The sequence below is a fragment of the Piliocolobus tephrosceles genome, chromosome 9, assembly GCF_002776525.5.
Source record: "Piliocolobus tephrosceles isolate RC106 chromosome 9, ASM277652v3, whole genome shotgun sequence".
In the NCBI taxonomy this organism is placed as follows: domain Eukaryota; kingdom Metazoa; phylum Chordata; class Mammalia; order Primates; family Cercopithecidae; genus Piliocolobus; species Piliocolobus tephrosceles.
This window is the reverse complement of record NC_045442.1, coordinates 62,100,832-62,120,952: the sequence shown is the minus strand read 5'-3', so window position 1 is coordinate 62,120,952 and position 20,121 is coordinate 62,100,832. Positions and strand designations below refer to the sequence as shown.

Genomic DNA, 20,121 nt, shown 5'->3' with positions numbered 1-20,121 from the left:
ATGATATTATAGGAGTCTTTTCAAGAGCACAGGAGAACAGAAAGAAGAAGGACATGAATGTGATAACAGAAGCACACATTATAGTGATATGCTTTGGAGATGAAAGAAGAAACCACAAGCCAAGGAATACAGGCAGCCTCTAGAAGCTGAAAACGATGAGCGAATGGATTTGCCTCTCAGAGCCTCTAGAAGGAACCAGCACTGCTGGCACCTCCCCTCTAGCCTAGTGAAACTTACTTTGGACTTCTCAGTTCAAGAAATATAAAATAATAAATTTGTATTGTCAACACGTTGGTTAATAATTTCTTACATTGGCAGTAAGAAACTAATGCAAGAATTGCATGAAGGAAAATTAGTAGAACAACTGATAAAAGAGTGATGCCAGTCATGGGTTATAGAGGGAACAGTAAGAATTAGAATGCATGCAACTACCAACTCTACTTTTCTCTTTAGGTTGATGCAAGAATTTCCTTGCCATTGAAAGAGAGAGCAGAGGAGAGTGGTAGTGTTTCTTGGATAGCTATGCTCTTTAGATATTATAACAAACAAACTTAGTCAAAAAATAGGCTGAAGTCCTTAGAAGAACTTCTACCTAGAAACCACAGTTTTCACTAGTGTAAAGTTTCTTAGCTAACATGAATGGCTATTTTTGTTGGTTCTAGGGAACATCGGATGGTCAATCATGGACCCCCACAACTAAGTTACATGTCTTTTTGAACAAAGTGTCCAATTGCAGGAGAAAACAACAGTAGTTTCCCCCCTTGGTCTATCTCTTTTCAGACCCAAGTAGAATAGGAAAAAAAGGAAAAGAAAAAGATAAATGCCAGGTTGCTGATGAAAGAAATGCAACCAAAGAAGAGGCTATTTATTTTGTAATCCTTGGGATTATCAGACCCACTTAGAACAATGGCTAGGAATATCTTGTCTCTGTGTATTTATTTGCAACATATAAAACATTCCACTGATTCTGAAGCACCCATCGAATTTCAGTGCTTTAAGATGCATACTGATATAAAACCTATGGTGATACTTTCACCGCATGATTTGTTTTTAATTGGCTCTGAAAACATGGATTTAAACTCCTTGCTATTCAATTGAAACTGATCTGTATTCCTATATGCTGGAGAAAAGTTAAAAACTGTTGAGCATCTCAAATTCTGTTTTCTTGTTTACTGTATAAAGATAATAGATTTTAGGAGCAGAGTGGGCATGCAAAGCAGCATATGATGTGATGTGCACAATTACGGGCGTAACCATGCTATGAATGCCCTTAAATGTGTGTAGTGCAAAAGGTGTGTAGCTCTACGCAGCAGTGCTGGGTATGAGAAGTGAGTAAGAAAAGTAAGCAATTGCAACAGTGCCTGGAACATTGTAAGCACATAATAACACAAAAATGTTTGTTATTATATATGTTGTCAGTACAAAATCACACACAAAAATATCAAAGCTTCAGACTTACAAAGTCCTGGAGAAAATAGTCTGTTTTACTAAAGACAAAAATCAAAATTATTTGGCTTGCTGACCTTTATTTTGCCTGCAATGCAACAAAAAACAAACCTTGCCAAAGAAATTCTTCATTGTAATTCTACCTTTGGTTTCGCCTGTGAGTTTCATGGGTTTTTTTTCCCTCCATGAAATTATTCTACGAATTCTACAATCTGTCTAGGATTTGTTACAATACTAACAGGTAAAGGGTAAATTAGGGTATTTGAGGACTGAAGAACAGAAAAAAAATTATGTCTAGGATTTCTTTAGAAAAGTAGTTGTGAATTTGAGGAAAGGAATTCCTTCTCTCTCTCTCTCTCTCTCCCCCCTCCCCCCCTTCTCGCTCTCTCTCCACATACACACACACCACCACCGGCATCACTAGTACCACCACCACCACCACTACCAACAGCAGCAGCAACAGCAACAGTAATAAAGTATTCTCCCAGTTTGGTTTCCCAAAATATCTGGGAAATACACTCTATCCTTGTTTCATAAGCAAATGCAACATTGAATATGGAACACTATTATTATGTACAAAGTAGAATTCTTGTAATTTTTGTTTTTAATAATAGATCCTCTAGATGGTGACAACTTCAAAATAAGAAATAAAATTGGTCTTGTGCCCAGGCAGAGTATATGTCGTGTAATTACAGCTGTATTAGTGAAGTGCCTCAGTTCTTTGCCAATTTTTCCCATCTACTTGGTGACATCCAAAATTTCCTTTCACAAGGAACACCGCCTTTTGTTGCTGAAATGAAAATAAATAAAATATAGGATTTAGCACTCCTGGGATCATGTGCAAAGGCAATGCTGTGAGTTCATAAAACCCTGTTTTCTTTTCTTTCCTGGACCAAATAGAATACATTTCCCAGCTTTCTTTGCAGTTGCATGAGTCCTTGTATCCCCTTTCTAGAATATGGGTGGGAGTGATGTGTGTCAATTTCTGTTCCAACCCTAGAAGTCTCCTATGAGATCTATTCTCATTCCTTTCTGTTGTTGGATATCTGGATGCAATGACTCCCTGCAGAAGGCTCTGCAGCCTTAGGGGACAGGATATCTTGTAGAGAGAAGGTACCTAGGTCCTTGAACAACTACGTGGTACATAGCCCACCACCCCACAATCTGCAGCAACTATGATGTGAGAGTGGAATAAACTGTATTGTGCTGAGCTACTAAGACGTTTTGATATTATAATAGCAGTTAGGCTAATCTGAATAATATGAAACAAGAGAAACAGAAATGAGACAAGTATATACAATGTCAGACAAACATTTTCCCTCTCTCATGGAGCAATACATTTTTTAGAGTTGAATCCCAAAAATTCTTCAGGATACTAATTACTCAACGTGATTGGTAGCTGATTATTCATTAACTGATTTTCTGAGAACTTTTATGGGGTCCTCAAAACTTTAGAATGACACTTTACAAGAGAAAGTAACAGCCAGAGGGAGAAATTTGCCTAATTAAAGTTTCATGTTTGAATTAGTAGAAGAACAGTATGTCCTTGCTTGAGTCTATATCTCTTTTCAACTCATCATTTTTGGTTGCTTCCATGATAATTACTTTTTTTTCTTTTTTATCTAATACAGAATTACAAGTAAGGGAATTCTGGTAGTAGAACTGCCTTACTCTTATAATTTAGCTCTATTCTTGTAGAGTTGATTTATTTAATCCTAGGAAGTTATGCTACCACAAATATCTGTCACTAAGAGTAAATAAATTCTGTAATAGGAGTTAAATAACAACTATAAACAATAACAACTACACAGAGGGAGAGTTTGTGTGTGTATATATTTTATATTCCTTTTTTCTTAGTGAAAGAATATATGGACAAGGCTCTGCAAAGTACTGCTGTCAGCAGGTGTAAGAAGGAACTCAATATAATCCATTCATTGGTGTTATCTGGCAAGTACTGTAATTTTGGAATCAAAAAAAAGTGAAAAGGTGCTGATGTACCTTAAGAACAGTAAAAAGTAAATAAAATGAAAAAGTAGATTTTTATAAAATATAATTATTTGTAAAAGGAAAAGGAAAGAAAAAATGACATTCGATGAACATCTACTATGTGCCAAATGTTGTGTAAACCATTTGATTTTCTATTCCTTACCATGTGACAAATGCCACAATTTTACTTTAATGAACAGAAAATAAGCTCAGACCAGCAAAGTCACCTACTGAAGACTACATGGCTAATCAGTGGCAGTCCTGGGATGCAGACAAAATTTATTTTTCAAGTCTGTATTCATTTCAATCTACTTTATTGCAGCATTAAATTTGAATGTTAGAAATAAAACGATTGTGTCTAAAGCTAAGACTCTCAGATAAAAGTTCCATTTGTTATATTATAAATAAACATCAAAGTGCAATCTCCCATGTAGCAAGGCACATGGAATGGCTGAGTTTGAGTGTAGTGTTCAGAACCCAGGGAGAAGGAGAGAGGGAAGAAAGGTAATGGGAATAAGAGACAGAAAGAAGTAATAATACCTCAAGAAAGAAACCCCAGGACTGTAGGCTACTGGGGACATTTCAACCACTTGTCATGACCCCTGAAATGTATGCAATGTAGTGTGTGTGTATATATATATATATTATTGTACTGGGACAGAGATTTAGGCTGTATTCCTTGAGGCTGCTATGTTTGAGAAAGTCATTGTTGGTGGACCTCCCAACTACCCATCACCTATATTTAACCCTGGTCTTCAATCTGTTGCATTAATGGTAATGTCCATCAATGGCTAAGGTGATATTCTAATATTTTAATTTTTAACTCGATGTGTTTTATGGGAGGCAACATAGCATAGTTGTTGAAAGTGGACTCTGTGGGCACATTCCCTGAGTTCAAATCCCATCTCCAGTATTTACTAGCTATGAAACTTGGTCAAGCTATGTTTGACTTGTCTGTCAGTTTGCTCATCTGCAAAACAAGCACAAGAGTAACTATAAACGTAGGGATTATTATACTGGTAAAATTAATGTGTGTATAGAATAGTGTTTGGCAAGCAGAAAATGCTAAATGTGCTAACTCTTAATTCCAGAAGAAAATATATGCTATTATTGTGTTCATTTATAAAGTGAACCACTATGTTATGGGACTTATTCTATATAAATATGAAAGGAAAAAAGGATTAAGGAGAAAGTTTTTGGTCTTTAATACTATTATGTTGTCAAAGATTTAGGGACTAAAAATATAAATAATATAATTAAGCTTTCTGTTTTGTTTTTGCACAATAGCAGAAACTACCAAATCATTTCATAGATATTCACTATCCCTAAAAAGACAAAATAACTCTATGAAAACATTTGGTATTTTTTGTTTTTAAACCATAGCCCTAGTTAATTGACCTGTTTCTGATCACCTTTACCATCTTCTTATTTCTCATTTTAATCAAAAGAGAAAGGAGGGAGGAGATGAATGCCAGAAATGAGATGAGGTCAGGGATAGGAAAGAGAGTCAAGGATGGGGCAGTGTCAGAAATGGCTGGCAGGTTTATGCCAAGCCAATAAATTAAGTTTCAAATATATGCCTTTCACTTATCTTAACAAAATGTCTCTGGTATTACCATCACTGGGTTATGTAACCTTTTTCATTATACTTTCTAACCCATAATGTTTTAAAATTATCTTTATTACATTTTACTTTCTTTAATTGACAAAATGTATATATTTATTGTGTACAAGATGATGTTTTGAAGTATGTATAAAAATTGAATGACTAATTAACATATGCACTACCTCAGCTAGTCGCATGTGGCAGGCCCTCTACTTCAGAGCTTGATCTGCTTTTTATTTTATTTTTTTGGATTATGATTGTAACCACTGTTTATTAAAGACTTCTGACCTCTGATTTCTTTAAAATATTTTTGATCTCTAACCCTTTCTCCTCTAGGTCTTTTTCTGTAGGATCCAATGCAGTAATTTAAGATGCTATTTGCTGACAGGAGATCCCAAGAACCCATTATGAAAATGAAGGCAGCAAACAACCTTTGAATATATTTCCCAATTTAAAAAGCCTTCATTACATAGTACATTTCAGGCTGAGAATTTTAAAAATTTATCACAGTTTCAGTAATTGTAGAATCCTCTTGAAGTTTGGCATGATATAGACTCATTTGTAAAATGAGTATTTTGTTTGGCATTCAGTAGGAAGCTTGCCAGGCAATACATTTAATTAAGAACATGAGGAAGAGAATAATTGTGGTTTGGCATAGCATATTATCATTACTTTTAGGTTCTACATGTGTTTAAGATAGTGGTCTCCTAACAAGGTATGCATTTGAAACTAGAGGTAATTTCCCTTTCATCAGTCCAGGGTTTTGAAACAGGGAAACCTACTATTTTGAGGGGAAGGGTACTTTAGCTGCTCTTTAGATATAACATTGTCTATCATTTAAGCTATGAGAGACTTAGCTGCTCTCCTTAGAAACAACCTTTGTCCATTGTTTAAGACCTTGAAAATTGATGCATTGCCTTTCAGGAGCGTAGACAGCTTTATTTAAGTTTAACATTCTCTAGAGATGCATTGAAATAATGAAATGCAATGCCTTTCTTGAACATAACCACGTACATAACATCTAGTCCTGCCTGATGTGTAAAGTAAATTTGATAAGAGCAACTCAAATATTGTAATGATTGATGTTGATTTTATTTTATTACGAAGCAAACTTTGTCAGCAGATTCAGAGAAAACGTGTGATGATAACCATCTATGAGACGAGGTTTCCATTGTGTTAGACATGCTGTTTCATTTTTACAGGGAAACTTGCTAATAATGATTTTGAGAAGCACCATGGGAACAAGGGCAATGAAAGGGCCTTTTTTGGCTTACAGGGCACAAGTATTTTAGGTTCAGATTTTCAGGTATAGAGTTCTTTGATCATTTAGCTTTGCATGAATCAACTCTGTCTTTTATCACTACATAGTGCTATTCTTCTTAGTGAACAAAGACTTTCTTCTAATAACACATCTTATTGGATTTAATATTAGGGCGTCTATTCTCAAGGTCGGTTCAAGGCATAAATAAGATATGCACCAAGATTGTTTTCACTCCCTGTCTTTTCTTTAGCAACTGCATTTTGGTCTCTCAGAATTTTTCTTTTCTCACTCTAGCTAGTTTATTCCTTTTTCCCCTCCTCACTATCCCTCTTTCCTTTGAAGCATCAAAACAATTGCTTTAGTGAGTTGTTTCTTCAGGGCCCTATTCTCTGCTAGGGACAAGGAAGAGAAATCTAATAATTAAAGTCCTGAAATTCAGTGTGGTAACACTCAGTAGAGAGTCAGGAAATATAGAGAGAAGTGGTTTTAAGTGGATGGAACAGCTACATTCATTCAGATAATCATTCATTTATTTTTTTTCAAAAAAAAGAAGATAGAAAAATATCCCCTTATCATATTTCAGTCCAGTTGCACATCTTTAAAGAAATGAGTTCTTGGTGAAAGGATCCAATTATATAGGTGTTTAGCTACCCATTCACAGTAACGTGTCAAAAACAGTATGGATTTTTCTCACAGAAATGTTGTTCTTGTATCAAAATGGTCACTCACACAGGAAACAAATGGAAAATTTTTCCAAAACTTAAAAGCGTACTTCTTGCTTTTTTCTTACCTTGCAGAATACTGAAATCAACTTAACTTTTATTCTGTGGCATTAGGAACCAAGATAACATGACTCCAGCTTTATAGTATGCTCAGCTACTCTGATATAGTGATATAGTTCCTTTTTTTTTTTTTTTTTTTTGAGACAGAGTTTTACTCTTGTTGCCCAGGCTGGAGTGCAATGGCATGATCTCGGCTCACTGCAAACTCTGCCTCCTGAGTTCAAACGATTCTCCTGCCTCAGCTTCCCAAGTAGCTGAGATTACAGGCAAGCACTACCATACCCAGCTAATTTTGTATTTTTAATAGAGATGGGGTTTCTTCATGTTTGTCAGGCTGGTCTCGAACTCCCAACCTCAGGTGATCTACCCATCTCAGCCTCCCAAAATGCTGGGATTACAGGCATGAGCCACTCCCAGACATTTTTCTTTTACTTAACAGCAAGTAAACAGATTCAGGGAGAACTGAGAGGAACCAAAATAAACCATGTAAGGAAGAATACATGAATGGTGTTCTTGTAGGCCTTGTTGACTTTCTGGTACTCTCTGAGTTTAGACATCCCATCCTTTCCCTATAGGAAAATTTCTTTCTTTCTCTCATGCTTAAATCATGATGCTTAAATAGCATAACTTAGTAATGAGCAAACAAGATCAGATCAAAGGGTGGGAGGGGTAAGATCATGTAAAGAGACCCAGGCCACCACTCTCCACTTCCAACTGTAGTATCCTCTTGGCTAACCCAAGATGTGTATACCAATCGACCAATGTGCAGCACCAGACTTTATATTTCACCAACATTTGGCTGGATTCTTTTAGATGAACAGATAGTATGTCATTTCAGTACTTCTTCTTCATTGTCCTAAGACCTAATTCATTTTTTTCTGGATTTTTTTTCCACTTATCTCAGCAATACTGTCAACATTTTCCTTTGAAGTGATGCTAGAATTAATGGATTTACTTAGGTAAGTCTTGGGGTAACTCCTCTTTGAAAGCAGGAGAACCACTATGACACAAACTAGAAGATAAATTTAATTCGTGTTTCCATGTGGAAGGCCTTAGATTACACATTTCTTAGGCTTGGACTTTCCATGTTTGAATCAATTGTGGAGAATAAATAATGGGATAAAAACAAAACACAATTAATGACTGTGAAAACAGATTTCAAAGAGAAAGATTGGAACAGGGACTCCAAAATGGTTGATTAGAGGCATTCAGCAATTGCCTCCTCCACAAAGAAAAACTAAAATAGCAAGGATGCAATCATACTTTGAATACAACGTCTAAGACAGAACACTGGAATTCAACAGAGGAGTGTCAGGAAACACCTGCGGCAAAACAAAAAAACAAACAAACAAACCACAAAAACAGGGAAGCAAGGCAGCCAGCTTGGTCAGGATCACCTGGGAGCTTGGAGAGTCACCCCAGTGTGGGAAAATGGGAAATGCCCCAGCAGTCCACATTCCCATCATAGACTCCTGCCACCCTAGTCACAGGAGACTTCCTTGACCCCTGCAGACCATAAGGCTCCCACAGGGAGCAGCCTGTATAGTGTGTGATGGCATCGCTCCACATAGGTAGCTCTTGCTGGGTCCCACGCACACCCTGAGTCCTAAGCAGTTGCAGCACAGTGTTATTTTGAGAATGTGACCAAAAACCAGACTGCATCTCTCCTGGGGGCCCAGCAGCCCCTGCATTCCTATATCCCTAGAACCCCACTGACATCTCCCTACATCCCTTACAGGACTGCAGTGGCATGAGAGTGATTAGATTCAGCAGAACAGCAGGGACCTCAGCACTATAGAATACACAGCATCTTGCACCCCAGGGTATGGGTGGTGTAGCAGGCAAAGCAGAGTGCCCCTGAGACAAAGGGAGCCAAAGCATGTGCTCCCAGAACTTGAAACTTGCCTGCCTGGGGCTGCTGCTACTGATAGCAACTCTGCCTCCTCAGCAATCCTCAGCTTGCGCATGCTCTGAAGACTGGCTCCCCACTGCTACTGCTTCCGCCAATTCTGGACCCTGCAGCACATATTTCCAAGAGCCTGAGAGCCAACTGGCTGCGGCTGCTGTCACTGAAAATAACCCCAATTCCCAGAAACAGGCCCACAGGGTACTTGCACGTGCCTCGAGGATGGATTCTCCATGCTCATGGCTGCCATTGTGGTCACCACCCAGCACTTTACCAGGGGAGCCCAGGTTTCATCTGGCCTACTGACCACAGCCTATACCAGTGGCACAACAGAAGGGGCCTAATGACAGGCTTGTCTGGCCTGGCAACATCCCCCACGCCTGGGCACATTGCCTAGGGACCTGGGGATTATCTTGCCCCACCCGCTACTACTGGTATCAGTGCAAGTATTTCAGAGGCCTAAGGGCAGGCCCACTCAGCTCATAACAGCCACCACTAACAGAAGCATGTTTCATCTGTGAGCCCATAGGCTTGTCCTGTCACAGCTATGGCCATTGCTCATGCCGTGCATGCTACCCAGGAGCTTAATGAACCACATGACCCAATACTGCCACTGCCAGAACCCAAGAAAGCCACCTGGAGGTCCAAGAATTAGCCTGCTTAGACCTAATTACTTTGGTGCCCATGCACGCTGCCTAGGGTCCCAAGGACAGGCATGCTTGGCCCACCACTGAGGCCTGAGGACCAACCCACCTGCAGTTCCCACCCTCTACAAAGCCTTACCACAGCCTGCACTAACAGCCACAGCCTAAGTGACAGAGGGAATCACAGACACCACTGAGGCTCTTTACAGACAAATGAATCACATAGAGGCTACATTACTGCATGCACCCCAAATCAAAGCTGAAGTGCCCTATGAAAGCAACGCTACAGATAGACCTTCAGGACCTTCCCCTACAAAAGCCAATCCAAAAAAATAAAGAAGTGACTTACACCATATACAAATATATCAATGAAAGGACAAAAGAAACATTAACTGTCAAGGAAATATGCCACATCTAAAGAAACACAATAATTGTCCAGCAAGATACTACAATAAAAAAGAAATTAATGAAATGATGAAAAAAGAGTACAGAGTAATAATGTTTAAAAAGCTCAGTGCTCAGTGAGATACAATAGAACACAGATAAAGAATACAAAAAAATTAGAAAATACAATTCAGAACATAAATGAGAAATTTACCAATGTGATAAGTATCATAAAAAAGAAACAAAAATTCTGGAACTAAGAATTCAATGAATGAAATACAAAATTCATGTGAGAGTTTCAACAACAGATTTTATTATGCACAATAAATAATTTTATAGCGGGAATAAAGGATTTTTTAAATAACTTCGTCAGACAAAATAGAATAAATAATTTAAAAAGATTGTGCAAATCCTGTGTAATACATGGGGCTCCATAAAGTAACCAAAGTTTCAAATTCTGGGTATTCATTCCCAGAATTTGAACTCAAAACAGAAGTTGAAGAGAAGTCCAAAGTCATAGAAAATCTATTTAGTAAAACGATCCTTGGAAACTTACAAGTCTTAGGAGAGATGTGAACATCCAGATCCAGAAAGCTTAAAGATCCCCAAATGGATTCAACCTAAAAAGGTCTTGTTAAAGGCAAGTTATAGCCAAATTGTTGAAAGTCAAATACAAAGAAAGGATTTCTAAAAACAGGAAGAGAATGATGTTAAGTCAAATATAAAGGAAACCTTATTAAAACTAACAGCAGATTTTTCAGCAGAAAAATTACACATCAGGAGAGAACGAGATGATATATTCAGAGAGCTGGGGGGAGAAGAACCAAAAAAAAGTCAATCAAGAACACTATACCCAGCAAAATTGATCCTTCAGCTATAAAACAGAAATAAAGTCTTTCCCTGACAAGCAAAAACTGAGCAAATTTATTACTTTCCTGTGTTTTCATGACTCCTTTAAAGGGTTCTTATATCTGAAAGTGCAAAGATGATATCTATTATCATGAAAACACAGAAAAGTATAAAACTTACTGGTAAACACACAAATGTAGAAACTACTCAAATAGTACAACTACAGAAAAACACCAAACCTTAATGATAAAAAATAAGAAAAAAGGAAAACATCCAGAAAACAATTTACAAAATGACAGAAATAAGTCCTGACACATGAATAATAACCTTGAAGGTAAATGGATTAAATTTTGCTCTTAAAAGAAATAGCATGGTGGCTCAGACCTTTAATCTCAGCACTTTTGGGAGGCTGAGGCAGGCAGATCACGAGGTCAGGAGTTCGAGACCAGTCTGGCCAACATGTTGAAACCCCGTCTCTACTGAAAATAGAAAAATTAGCCGGGCACGGTGGCGCATGCCTATAATCCCAGCTACTCAGGAATGAGGCAGGAGAATCGCTTGAACCCAGGAGGTGGGAGTTGCAGTGAGCTGGATTGTGCCACTATACTGCAGCCTGGTTGACAGAACAAAACTCCATCTAAAAAAAAAAAAAAAAGATAGAGATGGGCTGAATGGATTTGAAAACAAAAAACAAAACCAAAAACAAGGACCACATGACCCAACTATCTACTGCCTCCAAGAAGCTCACTTAACTTGTAAAGACATATAGAATGAAAGTAAAGGGATTGAAAAAGATATTTTGTGCAAACAGAAACCAAAAGTGAGCATAAGTATCTCTATTTATATCTGATAAAAACATATTTAAGTCAAAAACAATAAAAAAGAGACAATGAAGGTCATTATATTAAAGATAAAGGGATACATCCAGCAAGAGGATATAAAAATTATAAATACATATGCACCCAATATGAAACCATCCAGATATATGAAGAAAATATTATTACATCAAAAGGGAGAGATGTACTCCAATGCAGTAATAATTGAGACTTCAACACTCAACTCTTAGCATTAGATTATCTAGAGAGAAAATTTAAAAAGAAACATTGTATTTAAACTGCACTTTAGACCATATTGAACTAAGAGGCCAATCTACAGAGCATTTTATTGAACAGTCGTAGAAATATACATTTTTCCCATAAGCACATAGACATTCTGTAGGATTGACCATATGTCAGGCCACAAAGCAAATCTTAACAAATTTTTAAAAAGTTAATAGCATACCAACTATCCTCTTATGCCACAATCAAATAAAACTAGAAATCAATAAAAAGAGAAATTTTGGAAGTTGTACAAATACATAGAAATTAAACAACAATCTCCTAGACAACCATCAAGTCAATGAAGAAATTAAGTAGCAAATCAAACAAGTTTCTGAAAAAATGAAAATAACTCAATATACCAAAACCTATAGGATAGAGCAAAAGCAGTGCTAAGAGGGAAGTTCATGGCAATAAATTGCTACAATAAAAAAGTAGAAATGTTTCACATAAACAACCTAATGATGCACACATCAAGGAATTAGGAAAGCAAGAACAAACTAAATCCAGAATTAGTACAAAGAAAGAAGTAATAAAGATCAGAGCAGAACTAAATGATACAGAGACTTAAAAAACAAACAAACAAAACCCAAAATATCAATAAAGTAACAAGTTGGTTTTGTGAAAAGATAAAAAATTAAATAACCTGCTATCTAGACTAACCAGGAAAAGAGAGAATACCCAAATAAACAAAATTACAAATGTAAAAGGAGGCATTACAATTGACATCACAGAAATGCAAAAGATCATCAGACACTACTATTAACAGTTAACATTTACAAACTGGAAAACACAGGGGAAATGAATAAAGTCCTGGGATCACAAAACCTACCAAGATCAAGTCTGGAAAAAATAGAAAATCTGAACAGAATTATGCATAATAGACTGAATCAGTAACAAAAAGTCTCCCAATGAAGAGAAGCCTAGAATTGGATCCTTTATTGCTGAATTCTACCAAACTTACAAAGAATAACTAACATTGATTTTCCTCAAGCCATTCCACAAAATTGAAGAGGAGGGAATTCTCCCTATTTCATTTTATGAGGCAGCATTATCCTCATACCAAAACCAGACAAGAATACAAGAAAGAAAGAAAACTACAGGTCAATATCCATGATGAATGAGACACAAAAACCCTCAACAAAATACTAGCAAAATGAATCAAACAGAACACCAAAAAGATAATACATGTTAATCAAGTGGGATTTATCCTTGGGATGCAAGGATGATTCAACACACACAAATCAATAAATGTGATACATCATATCAAAAGAATGAAAGATTAAAACATGTGATCATCTCAATAGGCTCAGTAAAAGCATCTGATAAAATTCAAGATCTTTTAATGATAAAAACTCTCAAGAAACTAGATTTAGAAGGAACGTACCCCAATATAATAAAGGCCATATGTTACAAAGTCACAGCTAACATCATACTGATTGGGGCAAAGCTGAAAGCCTTTCTATCAAGATCTGGAACAAGATGAGGATGCCCACTTTTATAACTCCCCTTCAAGATTCTAGTACTGAAGGTTATCAGCCAGAGCAATCAGGAAAAAGAAAGAAAAGGCATCCAAATTGGAAAAAGGGAAGCCAAATTGTCCCTCTATGAAATGAAATTATCTTATATTAAGAAAAACCTAAATACTCCACCAAAACACTCTTAGATTTGGTAAATTAAGGAAAGTTGCAGAATACTAAATCAACATACAAAAATCAATAGCATTTTTATACATCAGTCTGAACAATGTGAAAAAGAAATCAAGAGGCAATCCTGTTTAAAAGAGCTACCAAAAAAAAAAAAAAAAAAAAAAAAAAAAAGCCTAGGAATAATTTTAACCAAACAAGGAATGAATTCTACAAGCAAAACTATAAAACACTGGTGGAAGAAATTGAACAAGACACAAAAAATAAAAAATATCTCATGCCCATAGATCAGAATAATTAATATCGTCAAAATATCCATACTACCAAAAGAAATCTACATTTTCAGTGGAATTCTTTCAAAAGAGCAATGACCTTACTCATAGAAACAGAAAAAACAATCCTAAATATTACGTATTAATAGAACCACAAAAGTCCCCAAATAGCCAAAGCAATACTGAGGAAAAGAACACGAAAAAGGACATGACACATCATACTACCTGGCTTCAAAACATATCATAAGGCTATATAACCAAAAAAAGCATTATATGAGCATAAAAATAGATACATAAACCAATGGAACAGAATAAAGAACCCAGAAATAAATTCACACATTTATAACTAACTGATTTTCAACAAAGTTGGGAAGAACAGACACTGGGGAAAGGATGGCTCTTCAATAAATGGTGCTGGGAAAACAGGATAATCATACTCAGAAGAATGAAAGTAGCCCCCTGTCTCTCACCATATACAAAAATCAAGTCAAGATCAGCTAAAACCTAAACATAAGATCCAAAATTATAAAACTACTTGAAGAAAACACAGGGGGAATGCTTCAGGACACTGGTCTAGACGAAGATTTTATTGCTAAGACCTCAAAAGCACAGGCAAGATAAAAATAGGCAAATGGGACCTTATTAAACCAAAAAGCTTCTGCACATCAAAAGAAATAATCAACAGAGTAAACAGTCTGTTAAATAGTAGAAAATATTTAATATTTGAAGTATTTAAATATTTAATATTTAAAAATATTTGCAAACTGTTTATCTAATAAGGGCCTAAAGTTCACAGACTACATGGAACTAAACTCAACAGGAGAAAATAATCATCCCATCAAAAAGCGGGCAAAGGACATGAATAGACATTTCTCAAAAGAAGACAAATGACCAATAGGTATATGAAAACATGCTCAACATAACTAATTAGCATGAAAACACAAATCAAAACTACAATAAGATATCATTTTACCCCATTTAGAATTACTATTATTAAAAGAAAAAAAAAAAAAAAAACAGATGCTGGCAAGGGTATGTTGAAAAGGGAACTCTTATACACTGTTGATGGGAATGTAAACTAGTACAGCCTTTATGGAAACCAATATGGAGATTTTGCAAAAAACTAATGGTAGTACTAACGTATGATCTAGCAATTTCACACCTAAGTATTTATCCAAAGAAAAGGAAATCAGCATATCAAAAGTATACCTGCACCCTTATTTTTATTGTAGTATTATTCACAATAGCAAAGATGTAAAATCAACGTAAGTGTTCATCAATGGATAAATGGATAAATAAAATGTTTTATTAACACACACACACACACACACAATGAAACACTCAGCCATAAAAGAATGAAATCCTGACATTTACAACAACATGGATGAGTCTGGAGGACATTATGCTAAGTGAAATAAGTTAGACAAATATCATGTTCTCCTCCATATGTGAGAGCTAAGTACATTGCTCTCGTGGAGGCAGAAAGTAGAATGATAGTTATCTGAGGCTTGGCATGGTGTTTATTGGGATTTGGGGGGATAAGAGAGGTTGGTTAATGGGAGCAAACATACAGTTAAAAGAGCAATTCAAATGTTCAATAGTAGAGTAGGATGACTATAGTTTAAAACAATGTATTGAATATTTCAAAATAGCTAGAAGACTTCAAATATTTTCAACAAATAGAAATAATACTTGACATGATGGACACCCTAAATACCATTACTTAATCATTACACATTCTATGCCTGTATAAATAACAAAATAATACATGTACCCCATAAAAATGAATGAATTTTACCATCAATAATTGTTTTTTAAAAATAACGAAAATATAGCAACAGAAAAAATGTGAAATATTAAAAGTCAGACTGCTGATAAAAAATGAACTGCTGGATACATATAATATCCAAAATAATATGTTTCTCCCTAGAATCAGAAAAATGCTTTTGTCTTGAGGTATCTAGGTCTATGAAGGGTATCTCTAGGTTGAGTTTTACTATAATAAACACCTGGGAATGAAGATCAAAAGGTCTTCATCTTCTCTGGTGTATTTCTTAACACAACAGGCTGGCATTTAAAAAAATTATTTAATACTGGAGTCTAATAGTGGTCTTTTCAAAATAAAAATATTAAAAGCAGCAGCCAGCCAGGCACGGTGGCTCACGCCTGTAGTCCCAGCACTTTGGGAGGCCAAGGCGGGGGGATGAAGAGGTCAAGAGGTCAAGAGATCGAGACGATCCTGGCCAACATGGTGAAACCCCGTCTGTACTAAAAATACAAAAATTAGCCGGACATGGTGGCACGTGTCTGTAGTCCCAGCTACTCGAGGGGCAGAGGCTGGAGAATCGCTTGAACCCGAGAGGCGGAGGTTGCAGTGAGCTGAGATTGCACCACTGTGCTCAAGCTTGGCGACAGAGTGAGACTCTATCTCAAAACAAACAAAAAACCAATAGCCGTTCTTTGGGATGCAAATCTTTTACATATGCGGATGGATGAATGGATAGATTTATACATTTTTTCATGAACCACCATAGCTAACATTTATTTTTTCATCAACACCACAGCTAACGTATATATATATATATATATATATATATTTTTTTTTTTCTTTTTCCCCAGAGGCAAAGGACCACTAAAGCATACAACCGATGTGATCTATGCAGCGAAAATGATATCAGAATCAGGATCAAGGATGGATGTCCTTGCTCGGCAGATTGCTAATCAGGTGAGTTACTTACAAATGGACATGGTAAAAGTTCATGCTATGTACTCTTTGCCATTAGAACATTGATTTGGGCAAAGTTAAATTTGTACTCTATTCAACCATTTTTTCTAAATTGTAATTGAATTTCCAATAGCAGTATTAATACACTAGGTAATGGGCGATTATAAGTAAGCTTAATTATTTCTTAGGGCAGATTTTTTTTTTAGCTTAAAATATACTCAAATTATTTCTAGTATCAGTTCTTCAGCATCAAATATGCTCAATTAATTGTAATCAATTGTAATTACAAAACTGAGTTTTGTTGTTGTTGATACATTATATTTCCTTCTTCTTTGGTTATGTATTTTTAACATTTATTTTCATTATATTTTATTTTTAAATGACATATAATAATTGCATTTGTAGAGTACATACATTTCTATACATGTATACACTGTGTATTGATCAAATTAGGGAATGGGCATATACTATTCCTCAAACATGTATCATTTCTTTGGTTTGAAAACATTCCAAATCTTCTCATATAGCTATTTTAAAATACGCAATAAATTATTAACTATAGTCAGCCTACTATATTATAGAAGACTAGAATTTATTCCTTCTATGTAACTGTATTTTTGTACCTTTAATCAACTTATTTTTATCTTCCGCTCTCCACTACTCTTCTCTGCCCCGATAACCATTATTCTATTCATTAATTCTATGAGATCAACTTTTAAAACTCTCACATATGAGAACATGTGGTACTTGTCTTTCCGTACCTGACTTATTTCACTTAACATAATGTCCTCCAGTCTTGGTCATGTTGCCACAAATGACAGGATTTCATTCTTCTTTGTGGCTGAATATTCCATTGTTTTTGTATACCACATTTTGTTTATCCATTCATTCATTGGTGAACAATTAGATTGATTCTAACTAACTGGTTGACAGTTGGATTGTGAGCAGTGCTGCAGTAAGCATAGGAGTGCAGCTATCTCTCCAACATATTGACTTCCTTTTCTTTAAATAAATACCCAGTAATGAATTGCTGGATCATATGGTAGTTCTATTATTAGTTTATTATTAGTAGTGGTCGTTTTTAAAGAAAACTCCTATTTTCCATAATGGCTGTACTAATTTACATTTCCACTAACAGGGTATAAGGGTCCCCCTTTCTCTACATTCTTGACAGAATTTATTTTTTGTTCTTTCAATTATAGCGATTTTAACTGGGATAAGATAATATCTTATTGTGGTTTTGATTTGCATTTCCCTGTTGATTAATGATGTGGAACATTTTTCGTATAACTGTTGGCCATTTGTATGTCTTCTTTTGAGAGATGACTACTCAGATCATTTGTCCATTTTTAAATTTGTTTTATTCTTCTGTTGATTTGTCTTACGTATTCTGTATTTTAGTCCCTTGTCAAATAGTTTGAAAATATTTTCTATCATTCTATAGGTTGTCTTGTCACTCTAATAATTGTTTTCTTTGCTGTGCAAAATCTTTTTAGTTTGATATAATCCCATGTGTTTACTTTTACTTTTGTTGCCTGTGCTTTTGAGGTCTTAGTCATCAAATCTTTGCCAAAATCAGTGTTCTGAAGCCCTGTGTTTTCTTCTACTAGCTTTATAGTTTTGGATTTTATGCTAGGCCTTTACTTTGATTTGATTTTTCCATATGGTGAAAGGTAGGGGTCTAGTTTCATTTTTCTGCAATAGATATCCAAATTTCCCACTACTGATTATTGACTGTCCTTTTGTCAGTGTGTGTTCTTGACACTTGTTCAAAATCAGTTGGCTATAAATATATGAATTTATTTTTGGGTTCTCCATTCTGTTCCAGTGGTCTATGTGTGGGTCTTTTTATGCTAGTATCATGCAGTTTTAGTTACTATATCTTTGTAATATATTTTGAAAACAGGTAGTATGATGTTTCCAGCTTTTCTCTTTTTCTCAGGATTGCTTTGGCTATTCAGGGTCTTTTGTGGTTCTATGTAAATTTTAGGATGTTTTTATTCTATCTATGTAAAAAATGTCATTGGTATTTTTCTAGGGGTTACACTGAATCTGTATACTGTTCTGGGCAGTATGGACATTTTAACAATATTAATTATTTCAATACATGAACAGAGGATATCTTTTTTGTCTCCTATTTCTTTTATCAGTATTTTATAGTTTTATAGTAGGGATTTTTCACCTCCTTAGTTATATTGATTTCTAGGTGTTTTGATTTTTGTAGCTATCAGAAATAGGATTGCTTGCCTGATTTCTTTTTTAGATTGTTCACTATTTGTGTGTAAAAATGCTGTTGATTTTTGCATGTTGATTTGATATCCTTCCACTTTATTGAATTTGTTTATCAAATCTAAGAGATTTTTTTGTTTGTTTGGTAGAGCCTTTAGGTTTTTCTTAATACAAGATCATGTCATCTACAAACTAGGACAATTTGACTTCTTCCTTTCCAATTTGGATATTCTATATTTCTTTCTCTTAGCTAATGGTTCTAGCCGTTCAGTTCTATGTTGCATGAAAATGGTGACAGTGGGTAACCTTGTCTTGTTTCAGATCTTATAGGAAAGGCTGTCAATTTTTTGCTTATTTTTGCTCTTCGAAAATCAATACATATTAAAATGTTATAATGGTAGGTTTTCTGGGTTTACAATATATTCTAATATAATATTTAAAATTCAAAGAAAAATGCTATTTAGTAGAATACTAAAGATAATACTAAAGATATAAAATGCATAAAGTGCATAATTAATATACAGACTGGTGTTTATAAACATTTTGATTTCCTTTTTTTAGATTTCTCATGTTTATTTCAGTATTTCTAAGCAGCTGCTACATCCTTAGAATTATTTTACACTTTAGTTGAAAAATCTGTTGCTTTCATTAATGTGTTGAGATATTCAATTAGTATTTCAGACTGGGGTATAATATAATTTTGTGGCTTTTATATTGTGTTCAACTTCATAGTACATATTTATTTCCCTTTTGGAAAAAAAATGGGGATTTTTTACAACTATTTCATATTATTCCTTGCTTATATAGTCAGAGGGAAAGGTTTTTGGGCTTCTTTTTATAATGATTACTCTTGTTCAGTATGCTTATACTCTCTTTCTTGGAAAATGAAGCACTCTCTCCTATTCAATATTGTATTTGTGGATATAAGGAATAAGAAACAAAGACTAATTATAATAAACTAATAACATTCCTAATGTTAAAGAACATATGTCTTTCTATGTTACTATATTATAAAATTTTATTAATCCTGTTTTTTGAGCATTTAATATTTACGGCAAAAACAAACTCTATCCTAATATAAGTCAAAATTTCTGGGTTTGATTATGTGACTGAAGCCTATATATGCCCATAGTTTTCTTTATTTTAGAATTTTATTGCATTCACTTTTATGAGAGACACTAAATCTTAGTGAAAGAAGTGAAACCATACGTGTGCATGTGTCTTTGTAGTAGCATAATTTATAATTCTTTGGGTATATACCCAGTAGTGGGATGGCTGGGTCATATGG

The 20,121-nt window shown here is 35.2% G+C and overlaps 1 protein-coding gene across 2 annotated transcripts in view; it reads left to right on the top strand.

Moving 5' to 3' along the window:
- The window catches only part of CTNNA3 (catenin alpha 3), a 1,813,915-nt gene that overhangs the window by 1,725,638 nt on the left and 68,156 nt on the right, over nt 1-20,121 (top strand). For both annotated transcript variants that reach the window (XM_023205116.1, XM_023205115.1), the window contains exon 16: nt 16,499-16,604. In XM_023205116.1, the coding sequence (XP_023060884.1) occupies nt 16,499-16,604 (106 nt within the window). The remainder of the gene's footprint in view (nt 1-16,498; nt 16,605-20,121) is intronic.